The sequence below is a fragment of the Anser brachyrhynchus genome, assembly GCF_964034855.1.
Source record: "Anser brachyrhynchus genome assembly, chromosome: 5".
NCBI classification, from domain to species: domain Eukaryota; kingdom Metazoa; phylum Chordata; class Aves; order Anseriformes; family Anatidae; genus Anser; species Anser brachyrhynchus.
In genome coordinates this window covers 2,822,045-2,845,396 of record NC_137699.1, presented here as the reverse complement: position 1 = coordinate 2,845,396, position 23,352 = coordinate 2,822,045, and the positions used below count along the sequence as shown (strand labels likewise).

The window sequence follows — 23,352 nt, the reverse complement described above, 5'->3', positions numbered from 1 at the left end:
GATTGGGCACACTCCCTCTTGGTCATCTCCATTTTGCCTCTGTGCACTGCTGCCAGTGGATTTTCACCCCACTGACTCTGGAGAAGCTCCTCATAAACCAAATCCAGACAAACCAAGGATGTGATGCACAAAGAGCAGCAAGGGAATTTGGTGCTCTGCCAGTCCAGTGGGAAGGGCACAAAGTGCTTCCCCTCTCCAGGAAACAGGGAATCTGCAGGGCAGCAGAGCCCCAGCACCCTGGCCCCCTTCCTGCAGCACCCAGCAGTGCTGCTGGAGGGGACACCACAGCCTCACAGCGCAGCTCTCCACCTCCAATACCACCATCTCCCTCTCCCCAGAGGGGGTCACAGCCTCTCCGGGGTGATATTCCTTGCATCAAGTGGAAGGCTCGTGATGGGTGCCAAGTCAGAGCCTGGTTTGCCAACCTTCATTGCTTGGTGGAAAATGCAGTACCCCATGAGCTGGTGAGAGCAATGCTGAGCACAGGGAGGATCTGGCAGCGGGCAGCACACCGTGTCCACCTCAGGCAACAGCTCATGGGTACTGCACTGGGAGGCCCAAATCCCAGCTATTGACCATCTTGTGCCAGTCTCCTGAGTTTTGGAGAGGCGGCTAATAGCAAAGCATCAAAACAAATGCAGTTTCTGCTCATAACCATGTACCCAGCTGTGTGTTTGTCAAATCCAGCATGCTAAGCTATGGTTTGGTCTCATATTACATAAATAAAATGAAATACATAAAGGGAAAAAGGAGCTAGAAGAGTTTGGTTCAAACCAGAGTAACATACTAAAAAATATGGGGCTTAATATAGACAATTACAAAAAGTGTTTACTGGGGAACACCAAACCTGCCCACGCAGGACAACATCAGGAGAGCACAGGCTTCAAAAGAGTGAGAGCACAGCAGCTGGAGGCGGCCAGGCGATGTGCCCCCCTCCACACGCACAGCACCGCCGGGGGGCCCAGCCCGGGATGCAGTCAAAAGGAAAAGGATTTATCCCCAAAACAAGAGGAGTCACCGCCAGCTGCCACTGAAAGCAGTCACCCTGGAGACAGGTTCTGTCCTCACCACCCATCCCCAAATCTGAGGAGCCATTATCTCCTCTTTTCTCCTGCTGAGGCTGATGGAAAACCCCTGCAGGAAACCCTGCATTAATAATGTCAGTCACATCAAAAGCTCTTCCACCTACGTCAGCACAGCTGTCACACAATTTTAAACATGAAAGTATGCTGCTTTGTTAGGAGATGTGTAGTTTTTCAAAAAGAAGGATGTGCAGATGTCCTGAGCAAGGACCCCTGATGCCCTGGGCCTCCTATCTGTGCTGTTCGAGGCTGTGCCGAGGTGGGGGGTCCCACCTTCCCAAAGCAGCACCAGAGCAAGACGTGTATCAGAGGCTGTTGTGCTTCCCCAGTTGTGGAGATGTACAATCTCCTGCTCTTCCCAGGTAGGATTCCTGTGGCACCCTAGCAGCCACACCACTGGGAACACTCGGTAGGTCCTCTCAGAGTGGTGCTCACTGCTGCCCTGGCACTGTGCAGTGCTGGCTGTGTTCCCTCACTGTGCCGTGACCCACTGCAGCAGAATGACCTGATGTCTGCTCTGGGACTCTGGGAACGGGCCTGAGCACTTGCCAGTGCTGTCTCCTGGCGGACTCCTCATCTGTCCCACGGAGCGGGAGGCTGTGGCCAAAGTGATCCCTGGCCACGTGTCCACTGTCCCCTGCTGCGGTGTAGGGACAAGGTGGTTTTGCAGCAGGGCAGCCCGTACCAGCTGGGCTCCCATCCCATCCTGGCTGGAGACCCGCTACAGCCAGGGGAGCCGGGGCCAGGCAGCATGCCTCCACCACGCTCTGCCCCTTCCTTGTCCTGGGGGGATCAGGAGCCATGTGCCGCCTCAGGGCTGGTCAGGGAGCACCAAGGGCCCCACTATGCACATGGGAAGCCGTGCCTCTCTGCGCTGACACCAAAGCCATGGCTCTGGTGTGACCACAGCAGCTGCAGCCCCTGGCTTAACGCTGTGCTGTGGGCCGCAGGTTTTGCACTTGCCAAGACCAAAAGATGATCCCTACTAGTGCCAGCAAACAGGTACAGTCCCAGTGCTGCTCACATACCACCAAAAGTCTTAGCCCATCCCCAGCCACACTGCACCACATGAGCTGGGGCTGCCTGGCCAGCTGGGGACAAGAAGCCATGCATGGGGTTGGGCACAGCCCTGCAGAGGGACCCTTGTGGGGACCCTCCTTCCAGAGACTGCCGGGGGAGCAGCAGACAACGATGCTGCACGTGTGGCTGCCACTGGCATGGGAGTGAGGACAAAACCTCAGGTGATGTTTCTGTGTCCGGAGGCATGGTGAGGAGCCCCATGCTCTGCCCACGGCGCGGGGGCCAAGCCAAGCCCTCATTGCTGTGGGAAAAAAAGACTTCAGCTCTCAGCACCCCTGTCTCTGCTACCTGTTGTCTCCCTCACCTGGGCAGAGGGGAAACCCCTGGTTTTCTGCCCCACACAAGCCATGCCAAGTTATTTAGTCTTTGCAGATCACAGTGATAACCATGCCAGCATGCTCTGAAAGTCACTTTGTAGCTCCCTAACAGATAACCTCAGTTTGATGGCGACTTGGCAAAGCTCCTTCTGAGGCTTTCCCAGCCAAGGGATGTGGCTGCCTAAAACTGCAAAACATTTGGGATGTTAAAAAAAAAAAATCATTTTTGTGCACAATGCAGAGAACGGCAAACTCATTCCACTGATCTCACCCAGACAAAGCTGACCCTAGGCCAGCAGAGCAGGAAGGCTATGATAGAACACAATTAACTCACTAAAAATAAAGATTAATATTTTTCAACAAACCTATATCAACCATCGAAAAAAGCAAATATGAAATCTTACAAGGTGCAAAAATTTTGCAAAAACTGAGGGGAAAAAATAAAGAAAAGATCTCCCCAGTAAGGTATATTTTCTAGACTTTGCTTCTTACATTAGAACTTTTGCTATTACATTTAAGTATTTTTTCCCATTAAAGAAAGCTCAAACATTTGTGCACATTATTTAGAAGAGCTCTCCAGCCCTAGAAATGGAGGATATTGTGTGTCAGCTGCAGAATCACATGGTTCATTACATATGTATATATTTAAAACCTAGCATTAAGTTTCTTCGTAAAAATTACTGTATACGCATAAGCCTTTATCAAAGCGTAATCTTGACAGTTTTATATTTTGAAGTACTGCTGGCTGTACTTCACTGAATCTTTTGTGATCATGTTACGCACACATCTGCACCACAGACAAACGTGTACATATGTATGTATTATATGAAGCCATTTTGATTTACTCTGATTCTGAGAAGATTTTTGTATAGAAAGCAGTATCCAATTTTCTGACATTTGTATAAATGAAAAAAAAGCTCTTAGATCCAAGTGAAACATGAGACATGTGAAAGCACCTACTAGCAAACAGCAACCTCATGTGATCCATAACATCATATTTCGACTTCCTTTCCTTTACATATAAAAGCCTCATTATTATACCAATTTCTACTTATTTCCACAAGCAGCCAACTCATTCTCTTAACAGTAAACAGTAAAATAGCGTGGAAAAAAAAAAAGACACTGCCCTATCAGCTTCTTAAATCTCATTATTCGCTGTCAGTAAACACAATAAACCTTACAGTATCTTTCGAAGTCCCCAGTTTCTTCAGCCCATCCAGAGGAAGGAGATCTGCAGAATCCTTGTGAATAAACTGAACCGCCTGCTTCATCCTCCTCTGCTGGCGGAGAGATGCAGCTTCCCTTATCTCCACTTCTTTTCTACTCGGCTCTGTCAGAATACCTGAATAAAACATCTTTCTGCCTGCGTAGAGCTTGCTTCTCAAAGATGCGCCTGTTGGAGAGACAGCAGGGGGAAGATCTACTGCCTGTGCTTTATAAGTGAAGCCTCGTGACGTTTGGAGACCAGCAGGTACTCCAGCCAGCGCCGCGTAGTAAAGGAGGGGTTAGGCTCAGTGCAGTACATTGCACAAACAACGCGGGTGAGCTCAGGCTCACTCTAAGGGAATAATGAGCACTGTTCCTCCTCGCTGGCTCTCCTGAAAGCAAGATTAGCCGCAGGCGCCTGCCTCCGGCAGTGCTCCCGTGCCTGGAACCGATCTCAGTCAAAGAAACATCTTGCATGGTGACTCTTACAAGCGGAACCAGTCTGATTTAAATGGGCTTGATCCAGGAAAAAGGCAGGCAGGCATCAGCCTTCAGACACACCAGTGGTTCTCAAAACCCCCAGCAGCATCACTGGCAGAAAAGAGAGTGCCAGTGCTCTGACAGGGCTGCCAGCAGCCCTGAGAGCCAGTGCAGCTCCCAGCCAGCCTCTGGAGCACAGCCTTTTGGCCCGAAGCCGGTGTTTGAAGCATCACGGCTGATGAGAGCTGCCCAATACCGATGTGGTCCTGCACAGTGAAAGATTTCACCAGAAACATTTTAATTTATTGTTTTTTTTTCAGAAGGGCCCAGACACTGCAGCTCAGCAAGCAGACATTCATGCGAACCTTTCAAGCTATTTGTTGCAAAGAGAAGGTGCACGGAAAAATACAGCCCAGTCTCAGGAGATACAGTACAGCTCTGGAAACATCCCATGTGGGACTGGTTTTTGATAAACTAAAGGACACTTTTGATATGATAGCAAGCATGCACAAGAAAAGCAGACCTTAGCCCAGGATTTATGGCAAGCCTGATTTCCAGGGCACTTCGAACCCTCAGGAGGAACTACAGCTCCTGAGTGTGACTTTCCTCTCTCCCCTTATGCAGCCCAGGCTCACACTTGCTGCTCACAGAGACATCACCGGCATTCGGCCAGCTTTGGAAAAACACTCCTGTCCCTGGCAGCCAAGCACATTTCTTGGGAAGAGGGGAACCCAGGGAAAAATACTTCAGAAAGAGACCAAAATTAAGGTGGGTGAAAGAGGGAAAAGACCAGTCCCCCTGAAAACAACCAGGGAAAGACATTCCTCTTGCAGGAACTGAGGTACAGTGGAAAAAAAATAATAAATAAATAAATAATGAAAAGGCCAAGCAGGCAGAGTGGCTTTAAGTCACGACACCACAGCTTCCCCTTCCTCCTGAATGGTATCTCCTCATCTGGGGGCTGCTGCAAAGCCCTGAGCGGGGAAGGGGCCAGGCAGAACCTGGCCTCAGCATCTGCGAGCTGCAGCCAGCCCCATCTTCTCGCCTCAACCCTTGCTCAACGGGGCCAGTCCGAACAGCGCAGAACCAACTGCCTCCTCCTTTACCTTGATGCATTTTAACCTTAAAGCTCAGTCAATACAAGGACATTGGAGGCTGACAGCAGCATCCATGCAGGGGGGTCACTGACAGCGGTGCCCGGACCACGTGGCCTCTGCAGGCTGGCACCTGGGAGCTGTGCTAGTGTGGAGCCATGCCTGGAGTAGGGCAGATGTCAGCACCAACCGGGCTGCGTTGATGCCAGAGCAGCCACGTGCTGCAGACAGGCATTTGCACCTGAGCTCAGCAGCCACAGCCAGCCCAGCTGTGCTCAGCCCCTCCTCACATGACCTCGTAGAGAGGAAAAATCAGATGAGAGTGCAAAATGCACTAAAACGCAAGCCCATTATTTCACAGCCTCACAAAAAGGCCATTACGCGTGAGCCAACTCAAGCATTCACAGAGCCTTCTGTGTGCAGAAGGATAATGAGGCTGACAGGTTGAAGGGGGATATATTTTTTTTCTCCCGTGCTGACTTGGTTCATTATGCAACAGGACCATTGTCCCACTATGAGCAAACATGCCTGAGAGGACAAAAGCACCTTATTTTTCACCTTGGGAACTATTTGACACTTATTCACCTGATTAAATAAAGATATACGACTACATTTGAGCTCTCCCAAAAGGAAGGAAGCACGCAAGAAAACCAAAGGACTTCCACTGAAACCAGGAGATGACTGTAATATAAAAGCTCCGTGGTGGAGTGGCACTCTGTCTGGTTTACTAGCAAATGCCCCATCAGCTCTGGTTTATGGCAAGAAGAGTAAAGCTGCAAAAGCAGGTGGAGCATTTAAAGCAACCCACACACTACAGCTCCAAGACTACAGGCTGGGTATTAATTTAGCAAACAAGCATTTTGTCCGAGTCTCACAATTTCACTTCCACTGTGTGTTATAAATGCACCTTATGCCAACAGATAAGAAAAAAACCTGCCCTGTACTTCAGCGTAATAAGTGAGATAAAGGTCCCAATTCCCATCCTGATTTTTAATCATGGGAAAGAGGAAAGTTGGAGCAGCAGCGTATCATCTGCTCATATTACTTAAGATCCACAGTAAAATCGTTGTCCAGTTTGGATACCTTGAAACCAGAGGTTGACTTCTGAGTTGGTTATTTGCGTGCAACAGATTAGCCAGGGGGTATTGATTGCTCCCTCCCAGTGCAATGCCTCTGAACCAGGGCACACTTTAGAAAAACGCTCATCCTGCTCACTGGAGACGGGTCCACACATGACCATTACCTCTCACTCAAGAAAAGCCCAACAGACTAAAATGCCTTTCTTACCGTTTCCTGACTCCAGAGCAGTGTGCACAGATCGCTGCACAACACAACATCAAGGCTGATGGCAGCAAGAGGCTTCAAAAGGCTGCAAAACCTCTCCAAGCTGGTGGGCACTGGCCCTGCCTTCCAGGACAGGATGGCTCTGCCACAAAGCTGTGGTACTCACCGCTGCCGGCACAGACAGGCGGCATGCACTGAAGACAGCACATGCTGGAGGCTGAAGGCAAATGGCCCCAGAGGCTACCGGCATCGCTGCCTCACAGGCCCTCCCCTATGCCCAAGACATCTGTTGGCCCAGCAAAGCCGAGGACAGGGGTGCTTTTGTCCTCAGCATCCAAAGCTGCTGCAAGGAGAAAACATGAGGAAATACTGCCCTTCCTGGCCTCTCAATACGGCCGCTGGGGCACGAGAAGGTCATGCTGAACAGTAAGTAGCACAAGCCCCCTCCAAGGCAGGGCAGAGGACATTCCACACTGGGGACCTCATCTAGCATCCTCCCTGCAAGATGGAGTGACATGGCTCCTGCCTGCAGATAGAATTTGCTTTACATTTGATGTGAACTCACTGAGATAAACACCAGGAATTTTATACCCCACTTTACAGCCATGCTTTATTGGCATACTACCCAGTCATGCTTGCAGGCTAACCAGTCTAAGGAAAGAAGAGCTGCTGAGGTTGTTTACACCCTCATTTCATCTCCTCTCTCAATGAAAAACAAAGAGCAAATCAGCAAAGTGGGAAGTGGGTCAGTCAATCCTGGTCCCGTCCCCCCCCCCCCCTTTTTTTTTTTCTGATTTCTCATCTTATCTTAAAAAGTGATTTTTAGTACTTGCCAACATATCCTGAAGAGATGCAGAGATGCCCCAGAAAACTCAGAATAAGAAACAGATAAAGCTCTATAATTCAACAGCAACAGAAAAACAGACATGAGTCCCAGAAAAAAAAAATAATAATAATATAACCCAGGACAAAGACAAAACTCTACAGGAAACAACTTCCAGAAGACAGACTGTGGAGGGCTCAAGAAAATGAAGCCACAATAATTACTGTAGAAAAATAAATTATTCTGTCCAATAATGCAGTCTATATAATGGTCAGCTCTAGCACTTTCAGACAAATGACTGGAATAATTTGGAGACTTAAAAATTGCCTTTTATCAAAAGGTTGGATGCAGGTACGGCTAGTGTGTCTTTCAAAGTTTTTCATGGAGCTGAAAACACAAGAGAACTTTCCTCACCTGCAGCTTTCAAGCCAAAGGACATTCTCCTCTCTTTCTCTCCCTTAATCTCCCTTGCACAGCTTTCTTCAGGAACTCTACCTGGGCAGCTGGGCAGGAAATGGTGGATGTAGAAGGGCAGGTGACACTTCTCCCTGGCACATATTACATTAAACTCTGTTTGTTCAGTGCAATAAGATTATTCCAGCACAAAACTTTCAAAATGGTTAGTTTTAAGAAATACCAATACATGCTAGCTCTCACCCTCCCACATATATGCTGGAGTGGAACTGCAAATATTTATTTTGAAGTAAGCTACATATATATTTCAAATTGCCAACCATAACTACATTATTCATACTTCCCAAATCTCAGTGGATTTCACTTCCCCTCCTGCCCTGCAAAAGGCAGCTTGTGTGCTGATGACTTCCTCTGCTGCTGGGGCTTTCCACGCTGTAAATTTTATATTCAGGTCATTAAAGATATAGGAGGGATCTTGTCAAGGCTAAACCTATGCAAGTCATTTCACATTATACAAACACGATATTCTCTCTCCTTTTCTAACTCACAGAGACCAAGGAGCAGCAGAGCCAGGGCACACAGGAATGTAACTGCTGCTGAGGATTTGCTGAAGATTTCAGAGCTCTGAAACACGGGAGGAAGAGGGCGCTGCTCTTCTTCACTTCACATCAAGCTCTGTTTTGGTCTGGCAGCAACCGCTGAGATTCAGCTGGGAGCCTCCCTGAAACGAAGGGTCTGGCAGGACAAGACACTGACTCCGAGGGCCAGGAGGAGACACACTGTGTCGCACAAGCAGGCTGCGAGAGCCCTGGAGCAGCTCTGTGCAACCATTGTGGGCATAGGAGTATATGAGGCCTAACAGCTTTCCCCAGCAGCATCAGGAATACCGGGAGGGTGGAAAAGCACAAAGACAATGAAGCAACACCTTTTGTGGTGACCCTCTCAGGTGCTGCAGCCTGCTGCTTTCAAGCCTCAGGCAGTCTACCTGCAGCAGCGAGCGTCAGAAGGGAAAGGCATATCCAGTTGCAGGTGAAAAAGGCTCACAGATGGGTTCTGCAAAGAAGGTCTTATTTACAATCACGCAATGTGTTTAAGATTCCCTGGCTCATCCTAGAGTCAACCAGAGATGTCACGCAATAGCCAGATTTAGAGTCTCTTCACGCAGAGCACCTGGACAAGGCAAAGCCTGACAATACCCTGTAACAACCAGAGCTTCAGACTGCACCTAACGGGGGTGACTGGACCTAACCTCCCCACAAGTCTGCTGCATTATTTTGCTGAGTCTGCTTCTGCTGACTTCTTGACAGAATTCATAGCCACCCTTAACAAAGGGGCTATGGACTCCTCACATCAAGGGAGCCATGAGATGCTTTCCCTGTCATTAGCCATTGACACCTAAACAGCCCAGTATCTAAGATGCTGCTAAACAGCTGTTGCAAGAGCAGGAACTGCACAGAATTTGCTCCAACAGAGATGTGGTGTTCTTTTCACCCCCATGTATTGTCCTTGCCCAGTCAGCAGTTTTCTCGCTTTCTTCAGCCTGAGGGACAAAGGGTCTGCACAGCAGCCACTACAAAGCCCCAGTTACGCTAGCAGCCAGCAATCTTTCAGTGTTTTGCGGACACAAAGGAGTCCATTCTTGGTCTAAATACTTTGATACAGCAATCCATTTCTAACCACCAACGCAGTTAAAGCACCTGCTTAAATACTTTGCTGAAGGGGGGTTTCAAGCAGATGGCTCCCCGGGCAAAACTCCTTCCCGGCATGGAGAAAACTCACTCCTTTGAACACAAAATATCAGTATGCACACAAAACCTCATGGGATATTTGTTAGAGCAATGGTACTGAAGCGAAGCCTTTTCAGTGCTTAATGTATACATTACCCTGGGAAACTTATTAGATCAGTGTTTGCTTTTAGATCTGTGTGGCTAATTAGTCATAAGGCAGCTGGCCAAATTTTTCCTTGAGTCAACACCTTGAACATTAGTGGAGATACATGACGCCCCAGAATGGCATCTATGCCTAGCTACAGTCATGGAAGTAGTTTACTAAACTGATTCTAACTTGGCAGCAAGAAGTTTTAAATATTTACCCATAGATTTCTGCAAACATGGAACAACAGTTTGTCATTTTCTCCCTCTTCCTTTCTTTCCAAACTAATAAATTGTTCTCAGAAACAACTAACATGATGGGGAGGTGACCACAACGAACCAGGAGAATACTACCTCAAATTCATTTGCTATTGTGATCTGAAAAGTGCCTTGCTTCCTGCTAGCTAAGATGGTTATATCTAGGGTTATCCTCCCTGTAACCCTGTCTCTTCATGGGTTTGAAATGCATGCTGACTCCAAGATAAAAATAAATAAATGTTGCTATGGAAGTGTTTGAGGCCACAGACTCAGTACTCTGCCCTCACTGGCTAATGACAGGACTGAAGTCATTGTTTAAACTTGACCTGGTGGATGTGTGTAGATAAAGGAGGTTTAAATAGAAATATCATACGAAAAGCATAGCAGCTTATATAGCGGAAGGGATCTTAAGCGTCTTGTCTTTGGGCGACTGGTTTAGAATGAGCACTGAAGTGTCCAGGCATGGTTAAGCACAGGGTATTTGGAAGCTCCCTGACACACAGGGGAGCTTGATCCTGAAAGGAGCTATGCATATCTTTTAAAAGCTCTCCTCTTTTTCTTTTTTTCCCAACTAGAGAATTTTCCTCTGCCTAAGTATAAATCTACTGCAAAGGTATTCTCATTCTAGATGCTTTGGATGCTATCATTCCCAAAATGCAGTACATAGGGAGAGGGAGGGGGAACTCCTCAGGCAAGATCTGTGAAATATGCCTCCTGGATGATACAAATCTCAGGACATAATTTAAAAGCAAGCAAGCAAAAAAAAAAAAATATATATATATTTTAAATCACTGTTTCTGGAACAGGACTAGTACAGGTCAGCTCTGAAACGGTATTGCTTTATTATTATTATTGCATACAGGAAAAGATTCCTGTATGGCATATTCGGTTTACCAGGTGATTGTGACAAAAATGACAGGGTATCTCCAGTGATAAAATAAGCAAGTTAAACAGAATTAGATTTTCTGAGCTCTTTTGCAAAAGCCCTAAAAACAGGTGCTTATTTCAACTGATGCCGATGTGGAATTCACCAAGGAACATTCTTACTATACATTTTAAATGACTGACTGTGAACCCCTTCTGCCTCTACTAATTAAAGAAATATTCACAGAGAGATTTCATTTGACAAGTATTTCCACCTTCTTATGGAGCTCATATCAAAGACAACTTTGCACTCCCTTCTTCAGAAGAGAGGAAGAGGATGGGAGGGGGAGTTGTTTGTTTATACAGGTTCTTTATCAAGCCTGGAATTCCTCTAATTTCCCAACAGAGCAAAAATCAATGAACTCTGGATTTTAGTGCTTTAATTTCTGAAAGGAAGAAATTTTATTATTACCCAAAATAAAGATAATCTGGAAGTTAAAAAATATTTAAGTCCTGAGTTCATCATTTTTATCTAAACAACTTTATTTTTGAACTTCAAGACAAAAAAAAAAATGAGCCTAACATATTTCACAGTATCCATTTAAGATAATAATACGATTTAGATCAGCATTAGAGAGGAGGTCACCACAGTGTTAGTCAAACACAGGATCTCTCACCTCTGTGGCGCTCTTATGTTTATTTTATGAAGCCAAGACTCCTACACTCTCAAGTGCTGCAAGTATAAGTGAGCTACCATTGTATCCCCCTCCACAGTGCCCATGCAAAATTGCAGCAGCTCATAACTGGTAAGATTTAGTGAGACATGTTACTGGATACTCGGTGCTAATATTTGCTAATGCACAGAATCGTCAACAGTACTTCAATGTAACTCTCCTAACACAGAGGTTGTGTTTGCCATGTTGTGGTTTGGTTAAATATCTCCACCTTCAAGTCTAGCGAACTGAAAGATACTTCAGCTCACGCTGCATCGGCGAAGGAAGCCAGCTCCCTAGGAGAGCAAGAGCATGTGCACTGCTACTGATCACCAGTGCGCTGAAGTATTTCTGCCCTACCTTGGGTATCATTCACCACAAGATCGTCTGTCCCACCACTAATATAAGTCAAGCTGTGATCAAACTGAGCAACCTCCCCTGAAAAGAGGGAAGAAATCAGTAGCTGATTATGCATACAATTGTATATTTCCAAAGACAAATGCTCAAAGTCCATTACTGACATCTGTAAAAACTGAGTCACTGGAGGGATTTGGTTTTGCCCAGATCAGGCAGAGTGCCAGAATCTCTTACTGTTCTCAGAATTAATACAAACTGAATTTACACATTCACAGCCTATTTCCTCCAGCTTCCTCTGAGGTTTATTCTACCTGGAAATCAACAACTTGCAACCTGCACATTTTCTTGCTAGTAATTTGGAAAAGGAAAGGAATGGCTCTAAGAGTTAGTTCAGAAGAGGGTCTCCTCCCACCGCAATCTGAAGGAGTGGCAATATCTGGCCCAGTGGCATGGGTCTTTCCAGGCCCCACACTTGCATTTTGTAAAAACATGAAATAATGCAAAAATATAAGCTCACTTACAAGATCAATCCCTCTTCTCCAGAAAGTTTGACTGGTTGCAGTGGTTGGAAACGAGCTGCTAAATGAAGAAAATCTGAACCGGCTAGTGGTGACAATGCCCTCAGAGCAGCTACCTGGAAGCTTCTGTTAGTTACTCAGAACATCACTGCATGCTTAGGAGCATGTGACTTGCAGAGAGTTTTCAGTGGATAAGGAAATAATATTTTAGATTCCAATGAAGCCGCTAAAGCTAGCCCAAGATAGCAAGATGATTTTCCTTGTTGCATTCACAGATCTGTGCAAGAAGTCAAAAGTACACCATGAGCTGCTGTAGTAACAAAGTCCCCACGCTTCAGCTACAGAACACCTACAGCAAAAACAAGACTTATCACTGTTTGTCAGCATGGGTTTTACCTTTTTTTGGGGGGGGGGGTGGTGGTGCAACATGCTGCTATCTCGTGGGGAGCACTGTGGATGGTACCACAGTCCACAGGGCTGGCACAGCCCTGATTCCCATGGCGTGAATGGCACAAACAGGATAGATAGCACAGGGTGCCGCAGCAGGCTAGCACCCCAGGAACAGCAGCTTCATACAGGTCACTACAACTCATGCCTCACTCTCAGAGCTCCCCAGAATCCTCAAGAATCTCCTTATTCTCTGAATATGCCAGGCAAGAATGGACCCATAGAAGTGTTTGAGGGAGACATGAGGCTGTAGCTTGTGAAATGAAGGTGTGCCAGAGCACGTGCTTACAGCATCCTAAGTCAGACCTGCATCAGGATCAAATTTTACTGCTACATTATTGCACATAGAAACACATCCTGCTAGGCAAGAGAGCTATGGGCCAAGAGCAAACGGTCAGGTTGGATGTGTGTCTGTACAGAGCCAGGTATTTCAGAACTGCCGTGTCCACCCAATGCTACAGGCGTTGGCTGGGGAGCTCTCTGGACTACCCAAGGAAGACAGCAATGCCTGCAGTGTTAAGCATACAGTTCCTACACCTAAGTTTACTTCCACTGAATGAAGTTGCTGTTCTCAGCGTGGATGAGCCTTTTCAGGGTTTTATTTTTGTAAGTTTGCTGAGAGAATTAGCACCTACGGGAGCCAGGGCACAGTAGTTATGCTATGTAAGCCAGACAGGCCCCCCTGAGCACTTTTCTGCCAATCCTGTTTTTACTAAATGGTACCTCTCTGCTTTTCCACACAACCCCTCACACCAAGCATGACACCAGTCACAGCTAACAGGGGGGTGGCGGGGAGAAGCACCCTAATTCATGAGCAGGGTTGTGTCTTACACAGGCTTGTCTTATGGCAAAGTCCAAATTCCCAGTTTTCTGTATTTCCACATTAAATCCCAGATAAATCATGATCTCCAGTCTTACCCCAAGCTGCTATTCATGGCTAGCTCATTTAGATCAAGCAGTTCTGGATTTTGCTCCAGGCAGCACCTCCAGCAGACAGCTGGCATTTTGTAACAGGCCTTTCAGCTGGTGACAGGACATATGTAGCTCCTGGTCACGAAGAGGGTGTGAGGTGGATGCTAGTGCCAATGCAGTCACAACTCCTAACCCTGGCTGTAAATCCAGAGCAAACTCCCTGGCTCTCTGCTGTGCCACTCTGACGGCTAACAGTGCATTATTAAAGGACGTTCAGTACCTCCCCAAATGCAAGTATAAGGTGTGTCTGAAATTTCGTTTGCTCTTTTGTTTAACCCCAACTCTTTCCAGTTTGTTTGTGGGCCAGGAAATAGTTACATACAGAAATCTGCAAAATAATACACCCAGAGCCTTGCAGGTCCTACAGCAGCCCCTTGGGGCTGCCAGCACACCAAGGACAAGCCAGCATGTTCCTCAGCTGCAACACTGGCCAGCAGCAAGTGCTGCATCATGTCCTTGCCCTATGCTGCCTGCTTCCTGCCCCACGTGCCCTTTTACACACTTGTAAAGCTCTCATATTTGTCTCGGAGGCTTTTCACATTCTTGCCCAGGCACACATTTGCCTGCACCCGCAGCCAAGTGCACCAAGTGCAGGGCTGTGGGGAGCCCCTCTGGGCTGGCCAGCCCTGCCCACACTCATGCAGGGCTCTCTGCATCACCCCAAAACAGCAGCCTGCTGCCAGGACAGGGCACGGGGGGCTCCCACACATAAAGCCTGCTGCACCTACTCTTGACAGCAAACCACTCCTCCCAAGTTTGCAAGCCAGACCAGCTTGTTGCTTTTTTTTTTTTTTTTTTTAAATTTCCACTCATTTTTTCCCCTCTCATAAATTGCATTTGTGTGCTGCTTTCATGACAGCTGTTTCGTCCATCTTATTCTCATCAGATGGATATGTACACTGCACACACACACAAGAACACACACTATGTATGTGTATGTTTAACATACCTCTACATTCTTCCAGCTCCTGAATTTATTTCCAGATAAAGATTCTCCATTCAATTCATGTCTCAGGCTCCTGTCCATGTTTAGTATTTTGTTCCATTTCTTCCAGCGCAGCGAGCGGGAGAGAATGCACAAACATGTTCAGGCTACCACTGCTGTATTAGATTAAGGCACAGATGAAACTTTCTCTAAACCTGGTCAAGCATAAATGTACACTACACTTAAACATCTCATGGATATTCATAGTGATCTTAGTACAGTATGAAATACTTGATCTTTAGAAAAAACAACAAACTGCATCTCAAGTGACTGTTTCAGAATATTTCTGTTTCTAGTGTAACTTTCTCTCACCTTAAAACTATGCAGCCCTCATTTCCTGAACCTCAGAATCACCACAGATAGGATACTTCATGGCACGTAATTAAAATCCACATCTGTAAGTCTACAGTGCCTATTGAAGAAACACGTTCCAGCAAAAAAGCAGGCTTCAGTTGTGTTAGGTCAAATATAGTAGCCAGCCAGTGTGAAGGAGTTTCCTTAATAAATTCTGTATTTGTAGACACATTCAGTAAGGTAGGAGATTTCAAGGTTGTGCTCCTAGCTTATTCTGTTATGTTGTGTACTAAATGGGCTTTGCTACATACACCTCAAAAAAACTTTATTACTATTCACAGTGTTTAATCAGAACAGCTTTAGTGACAAATACATACTTAAATAGGAAGAGTTTACCTTTTTGTTTTTTGTTGTTTTTTTTTTTTTTAAGAACACTTTTAAACTACTTTACTAAACCACCTTAAAAGAGCAACATACAGAAAGTCACACAGAATTTGCACTGACTTGGAGAGAAACTGGATGAACTTACCTTCTGAAGGGGGAATCTGTCCCCTGAACACTAACTCCCGTTTTCCCCACAGGTGCTATATTTGTATCACTACTCATAGGTGTTTTACAGCAACAGCAGAATATATGTTGTAGAAAGTAGAGCTCCACAACAGAGCATGAAAATCTGCCTTACAAGCAAAAGAATTGTTCAAACTAAATGGGCAGCAGCAAGATCTGTTACAGGACACTGGCTCCAGAGATGCCTAGAAACAAACTTACTTGTATCAGCCTTCAGTTTGGCTCAGGTTCTTTAAAAGTACTCATCTGACTCCTCTAGCAACAGCCTTGCACATGCAAAGTTTGAATGGGGCATTATTAAAAGGAAGATAGGAAGTCTATGTACATTTAAGTCGTAACAGGTTTTACATTCAGCATCTATTGCATTTACAGGATGTCATCTATATAAATAGAAATGCAAATGCTTTTTTATCAAGTTTATTTAATGCAGAAATATTTGCAGACCACTATCCTTACATTCTCTTCCCAAGGATTATTATAATATCATTCCTTCCTGCTTACCCGCATCACACCTCCTGTGATTCCTTGGATTTAAACAAGTTTCAGATCTTGTTCTCTATATTTCATTATCACTTATTTCCATTATGCAAGCATCCAGAGGTCCCAGTCAGAATTTCAGCTCCACTGTTCTGAGAATTTGCTAGGTGGTTCATATCAATGTTCCCTGCCCTGGTGGCTGTCTGAGCCATCACTGCAACCTAGCACATGGCAGCATTCACAACATCATGCAGAATGACACTGGTTTTGGTTGTGATTAGCCTGGAGTCATCATACCATGACCTCTATATTCTTGTATGGCATTTACTTTGCTGTCTTTTCACTTCAACTGGTGTCAGCTTCCTACAGCTAACAGCTGAAATATATAGTTGTATCTTCCAAAACTGCACCAAATGAACCCAAATAGTTACATTAATTTAAAAAAAAAATAATCAGTCCTTGTGCTGTGATCAAAGGAAGCTGAGGATCAAACAAACAATTGAACAAATTTATGAGAAGACATAAGGATTATTTTTCTAAAATATTTGGATAGTTTGAGTATAACTAATAATCTCAATGTAGTATCACAAACAAATATAGAAAAATAGTATTGAACTACTATTGAACAAGTCATTTGTAATTTCATACGATCTATTTTTTAATTATAAGAACAGTGAATTTAATGAAAAGCTCTAATGAAACAAGGGTGTAGTCAAAAATATTCTGGGAACTTATGTTTTAGCACAGGTTTTCACATTTTTTTAAGTTTGAACAAGTTTTAGAAAATAATCAGATTTATCTATAAAGTAATAAAATATTGAGGAGTTACTTTAGTCAGTTTACTCTGTCTCGATACAGACAGTCACAACAGGTCAGTTGATTCCAGCTCATCGTACAGGAGTTGTTTTTAGCATAATTATTAGAATTAATATCAGGATAATTCTGGGCTTACACCAGCCAAAAACACGTGCACCACTAAATACACAAAGAATCATGTACTTGTGGGGTAAAGATGCAGGCTAATAATATACTACAGAAAACAGAATGCTATGGTAAGCAGATGTTCCCAGGATACAAAGTCTACCTGGTATGTGATAACTTGCTGCACAACCTTTCATTTTGTTACAAAACTATTATTTAGCACAGCAAAGACAACTAAAAATATTACCCAATGTTTTCATGCAACTAAAAGGACACTGGTTTATTTCTCTTATTAATACTAAATCTGAAACATTTTACATTAATTTACAATGAAGAAAAGATCCTTATGAATATCTCATGTAGGTGACATTAAGTCATCCAGTTAATGCTAATTATTTCAAAAAGTTAAATCCTGTTTTATAAGGTTAAACATTTTGAATTATTTCTTGCCAAAAAATAACATGTCTACAACCACACAGAAAGTAGAAACTCAGATTTCTACAGAGCCACTACCATTGCTACAAAATTACAATGCCAAGTGTTACAACATTCTGTAAGTTACCACTCTTCACAATATTTAAGATAGCAGAAATTCCCTCTCTACTTTCTACTGCATACACAGGATCTAAAGTAAAAGGGAGAATTTTCATTTATAATGTTAGGTAACAGAAGTGCTTCCAAATCATTTACTTTTTATGTAGAAAATGAACACAGCTATGGAACAAAAAGGATTTTTCCTCAAGAAAGGGCAGGTTCTTCTGCTCAGTCTTGGACCATACACCACATTGATATGCTCCTCTCCTTCCACATGCCTGAAGCTTCCGCAGACAGCAAAGAAAATGCCCCATGCACATGGGGGCAACAAAGAAGCAAAGCTGAGATCCTCTGTATGGACCAGAGGTGAGACACCAGTCCCAGAGCAGCTGTGCAGAGCAAAAACATCAGTGTACCTAACAAGATGAAGTGCAGTGGAACAAACCCAGAGCTCATATGCAGAGCAGGAAAGTCCAATTTCACCAACGAACAATATCTAGAAGTCTGAAAACATTGTTTTGTTTTCTTGAACCCTTGCTGAAAGCAATTGCTCTGATTTGCATGCCACTCAGCAACGTGAAACTGATCTGTAGTCTTCTTGTGAGGGAATTTAGCAAGAACTAGCTTGTGCCTCTTGTCAGAGAGCCCCCAAACCACAGCAGAGCCACGCTGCTGGGCTTGGTGAAGGTGCCCAGAAGCTGGCACATCACATTCCTCTCCTCCTGTGCCCCACACCAGCAGGCCTCTAACTCACCCATGCACTCAGGGCAGCACTGCAGCATCTCACTCATGTCAGTGTGTTCTGTTACCATATAGAGATGGTTGGTGGGTCACTGCAACTCACTGACATACTGCATCTGGCATGCGAAGCCTTGAACAGTAAAGAAGAGGGCTTTTCAGCCAAGGGGAAGCTATCTTGAAATGCCTCACTTCTATCTCACCTCAACAGCACACTTTTATCCCAGAGGTAGCAAGCCTTTCCCATCATCCTTCCTCTTGTCTTAGCATCCCTTAGACACTCGTCACTGACCACACTGTCTCACACCGTCTTCTAGATAGCTGCTGTTCTCCCTCCTGGCATGGGCAGCAGGGGAGCCTGCTCAGGACAAAACATAGCAGCCAGAAAAGCACACAGACCTGCGTTCCTTTCCTCCCTTCTGCTGATCTACCCCCTGCCTCCCTACTCATCTCCCAACCTCTTTTGCTCTCCCTTTTGCAGGTCTGGCAGTCCCATTCCTGGAAAAGGCACACACAGACAACACCTGAGCCAGGACAGGAGAGCCAGTGCAGCCAGCAAGGACACAGCTCTCCCTCTTCGCAGCAATTTCCCTTTTCCTCCCATGAGACCATGGTAATTCCTTCTGGGCAGTACTAAAAGCAACACAGTGTCAGTGGCACAAGGCCACTGTCCCTTTCCATCACACCATGATCAAGATGCATCCTTACCACGTGACAGGCTGCAGTCTCATGTGCCACAGAATGGGGCTCTCACAGCATAACAGTTCAGCAAGGCTGTATTTGGTAGTGCTCATCTGCCCCTAACAATGCAGGCAAAAGATTCAAACCCTGGTTCTGCATGGGAGTTTCATCTGTCACACTGTGGATATGGTATTATTCACATACAACAGTTAAATACCACATACCAATGTAATGAAACCCAGGGAGATACAAGCCCACATCTAAAAGAGGGAGCATTCATCCTGGCTACACTGCAAAACTTCAGTACCTTTCCTGAGGGGACACACACAAGAAGATCAGGGGCCACTAGGCCCCTCAGAGCACTGCCAGGGACCAACCCAGAAACATACAGGTCCACCTCCAAAGGAGTGGGACTGGGGTCATCTCCCTTCAAGACAGAATGCCCAGAAGATACCTTATGCTGAGGAAATGGTTTGCATGGCCAGAGAACAGTGATGTAACATAAATGTGGACAGAAAAGCACTAAGAAAACAAAAAACATTCTGATCAACATAGTTCTCCCTTTCAGAATACCCTTACCTCAAATGAGAAACACAACCTGAGGAAAAGGACCCAGAGTCTGGGAATCTTAAAATGGCATTTTACCGTAGATGGCTTCTATGGCTATGGTCTGATTGAGCAATATCTTTGCACATCCACTTCTCTCCAACAAGAAAGGGAAAGCAGCCCTTCTCTGCCTAACATGGTCACTGCAAGGTGCTCAAACAAGATAAGGGATAGGAGGATTGGGGCTCATATAAGAACCTTATACAGTTTTAAACCATGATGTACAAGAACATAATCTATCCAAAGCCTGCATTTGAAATGGTGCTTGCATGTTCAACTTGCAGGTGCTCAGGGAACAGAATTTTGTACTACTTGGAAAAGCCAGTATGTTATGCTGTCCCAGGGCTATGCACACAGAGAGCACTGGGATTTAGCTTAGAATCTGTTCTGTTGAAGCATTTGCAGTCAGCCCGAAATAGAAGCATCCAGTGGGTCAGGGTCTGCTTTCCATTTCTGTGGTGCCCTGCTATCATTCCGTTTAAAGCAGTAGGTGTCACTACCATGAACACAGCATGATACAGATGCAGAGCATTCAAGCCAATATTCAGCCCTTTGCTTATTCATCCATATGCCTCATACAACACATAATTCAAAGAAAAAATACATGTTGTGCAATTCTCAGATTCACTGGCTTGGGTTAAAACCATTTCAATCTTAGTTCTGAATTTCCTCTACAACAAAAGTTAAAAGAGACATCAAATTTGTTCCCATTTTCAGTGAGATTGAACATGATCCCAGCTTTGTAGAGGTAATATGCATTAACGGCAGCCCAGAGTTCAACCAAAACCACACCACTTAGCCTGTCTGTCCTCATTAACTTTTAGAGTTACTGATGAAACAACAGGGTAGAGCTCTACAAACTTCTGCTTGGCACCATTCAGTTACAGAAATTATGGTTAGTCTCTAATTCACAGACCCATGAAGTATCCTTGGTACCCAAAAGGTATTATCTGGAGAGGAATCAAAATTCTGTTCACCAAAATATTTATATTAGCTAAGAAAGCCAAACTCTGCCAAGAACACAGCTGGCAAGCTTCCCCAGAGTCTCTCTGCCAGTGTGTAAAGCACAGAAAGTAGGCCCACCTACCATAACCCCTCTGTGCATACCAATGACTTGTTAGTATTTTAAGTACAGTGTCAGCTATTTGTAAGGCCTTAAAAATCTGGAAACTTTAGAGCGCAGCAGCCGAATGAAGGATCTTGGGAACATCTCTCTTGACTCTTGGGCTGTGTACTTGAAGTAGTTTTGTGGATGCGCCAACACATCAAACAATGCTTTTATCAACTTCTTATCCTAGAAAAAGGAAAGCAGATATTTTACAGTAATTCCACAGAGAAATTAGGGTCAGTATCACCAAAGTCTAATGACCAGTCAACTGACAAAAGGCTATGGGCATTTTACTTCTCAAGTAAAAATGTCTTGGGAGTTCAGACTAGCAGAGCAAGGCTGACATTGACATTCAGGCCCCAGAGAATTCACTGGAATTTCACATTTGTTTTTAGTAGTGCCAGGATTTCTCCCTTTCTCATACTTCCAAGAACGGCAAAGAAAAACAAAAAACAAACAAACAAAAAAACACACAAAAAAACACCCTGGAGCAAATATTCAGCAAAAGAAAAGTCTGCTTGAAATGACATCCACTCATCTTGCCTATTTGACTATCTCCTAACCAAGGTCGAACCAAGTGAAATCCACCAAGAGATTTTTCACACAGGAAGGAAAAGCCGTTGCTAATCTATGGGACATGAGTAGCAGCACCAAGTACTTCTGCAATCCCACATCCCTCAGTTTGCTCACTGACTCCTGCCAGCACCGCCTACATTAGGTCCAAGGGGCTACCTTTATCATAAAAAGCTATAGATTTTCCTAGAAGGTCTGATCCACTTTAATATCCCTGGGCAAAGGGTCTCTAATCCACTGCTCAGAACAGTCAGGATGTGCTGATTCACCACTTCCCTGAAGTAGCATGTGTCTACTGCATCAAGGAGCAGAACAGATGCAGAGCAGGAGGCAACCTCACTAGTACATAATAGTGTTACTTTCAATCAAAAGCAACATTTTAGTGGAAGGAATATACCTTGAGTATTTCTTGATGATTTTCAGATGCATAAAGTCTACCATCCCGAACGATGTCTTCTATTAGTTCTTGGTAATCCTCTATTGAAAATGCACAAGAGAGTCATTTGCAGGTTCATTTCACTTACATATTCAATACCTCACTTGGTTACACATGAAAGCCCTACCCCCAGAAGAACCAATAGTATCTGACTCTCATTATTAGCAGTTGGAATGTATTCCAAATACTTTTCTGTAAATAAGCTGCAAATACTGTGTACTATGAAAACAAAGTTTACTCTGCTGAGCTGTTCTGCATCTATCTGTCAAAATCAAAAGAAATTAAAATGCACCTAGGACTGTAGCACACATTGTAAGAGAGTAGCCTGCTTTAATTCAGCCGCACTGCTGAAACTTAGCTGTAAATACTCACAACCCATTCTTGACTCCTTTCTACAAGAGAAAAAAAAAGTAAGAGGAAGCTTTCTTAAAAGGCAACCCCCCTGGTCAATCCAAATTTGAAAAGCTTCAAAAGGAGTGGTGTTCCCTGAAAAATGATCTGCTCTTGATGAAACTCTGCAGACCACCATGGAGGGCTATTCCTCCACAACTACCCTAGTGTGAACAGAAATGCTCCACATTACTTTCACATCGCTCATGCTGAGGGGCTAAGCCTCAGCTCCAGTCTTTCCCCAGTGACTCTGACAATGACAGCTGAAAAGAAGCCAGAATGGCAAGAGTTTCAAATATACGTATTTTTCTCCTCCACTACACCTGCCACTACTTCACAAACACATTTCTAAGTCAGCCTGTGAGATTCAGAAGCAAAAGACTCAATGCCAGCAAATATCCCAGATCAGTTCCTGCACTGCTGTTCCTGCTGCACCTGCAGTGTGCTGCACCACAAGTATCCTTGCTCTAAGACTGTGGAACTCTCCTCCCTTCCCCTACAGACTATTTGCAGGGGCAATGCAACCTCCAGTCTGCCTGGCCCTCAAAATACCATTCTAAAACCTGGTGGCTGGAGCTTTCCTACCTTTGTTTTAATATTAGAGGGAAATAGCTCTAAGAATATAAGCATTAATATGCATGGTTTACACAGCTTGTAGGCATGACAGAGCACTGGCCTGCATGTACAGAATGACCTGGTAATAGTGGTCAAGTAAGCATGTTTCACAAAAGTTTTCCAGAAAGGGTCAAATGCTATAGTGCAGGAAGCACCATTTTTGAGAGGTTTTATTCTGTAGTAAAGTCTCTACTCTCAACAGCTTTGCAGCGCAATTCCCAGAACTCCCAGCCCACAAAACTATGTGGGGGTGAACATCTCGAGGGGCCTGGCCTGAACAAAATAGCTCTGATACTAGATTACAGCTGGTAGCAGTGACATGATACATGACAGAAGCACTTGGGCTCTGCCCAATTCCTAAGCAGGGGCAATCTGCCACCTGAAGTAACTCAAAATTGGGAAGGCATAAAGATGCATAAAAACCAGATGAAGGCTCTGAGTTCTGCATTTTTCCTGTGCAAGTCAGAGCCCAGAATCCCAGCTGTTTGTTTACGTCTGTGGAAGACTGGAAATATGATTGCACTTAAGACTGCAGTTCAATTGAGAGATCCTTAAACTATCTATAAATGAAAACAGCTACTGGAAGCAGTCTGATAGTGACACTGCTGAGAGTGCTGGGTTACCCCGCTTCTCAGCAGGGTCAAGGA

The 23,352-nt window shown here is 44.8% G+C and overlaps 2 protein-coding genes across 10 annotated transcripts in view; both read right to left on the bottom strand.

Annotated features, from left to right (window-relative positions):
* The window catches only part of NRIP3 (nuclear receptor interacting protein 3), a 28,973-nt gene extending 12,696 nt beyond the window's left edge, over positions 1-16,277 (bottom strand). For 2 of the 3 annotated variants that reach the window (XR_013951663.1, XM_080593356.1), the window contains exon 1: positions 3,661-4,427. Coding sequence is in view for 2 of the 3 variants with exons in the window: in XM_080593356.1 (XP_080449482.1) it covers positions 3,661-3,834 (174 nt within the window). In the remaining variant the exon portion in view is untranslated. Of the gene's footprint in view, positions 1-3,660; positions 4,428-14,729 lie in introns of those variants that run through there. The other variant, XM_080593357.1, reaches the window with a different exon arrangement.
* A 1,000-nt stretch (positions 16,278-17,277) lies between these two features.
* SCUBE2 (signal peptide, CUB domain and EGF like domain containing 2) overlaps positions 17,278-23,352 on the bottom strand; it is a 43,088-nt gene continuing 37,013 nt past the window's right edge. For all 7 annotated transcript variants that reach the window (XM_080593340.1, XM_080593347.1, XM_080593341.1 and 4 more), the window contains 2 exons: positions 21,662-21,741; positions 17,278-20,877 (listed from right to left, as the gene is read on the bottom strand). In XM_080593340.1, coding sequence (XP_080449466.1) covers positions 20,725-20,877; positions 21,662-21,741 — 233 coding nt within the window. In that variant the 3' untranslated portion in view covers positions 17,278-20,724. The remainder of the gene's footprint in view (positions 20,878-21,661; positions 21,742-23,352) is intronic.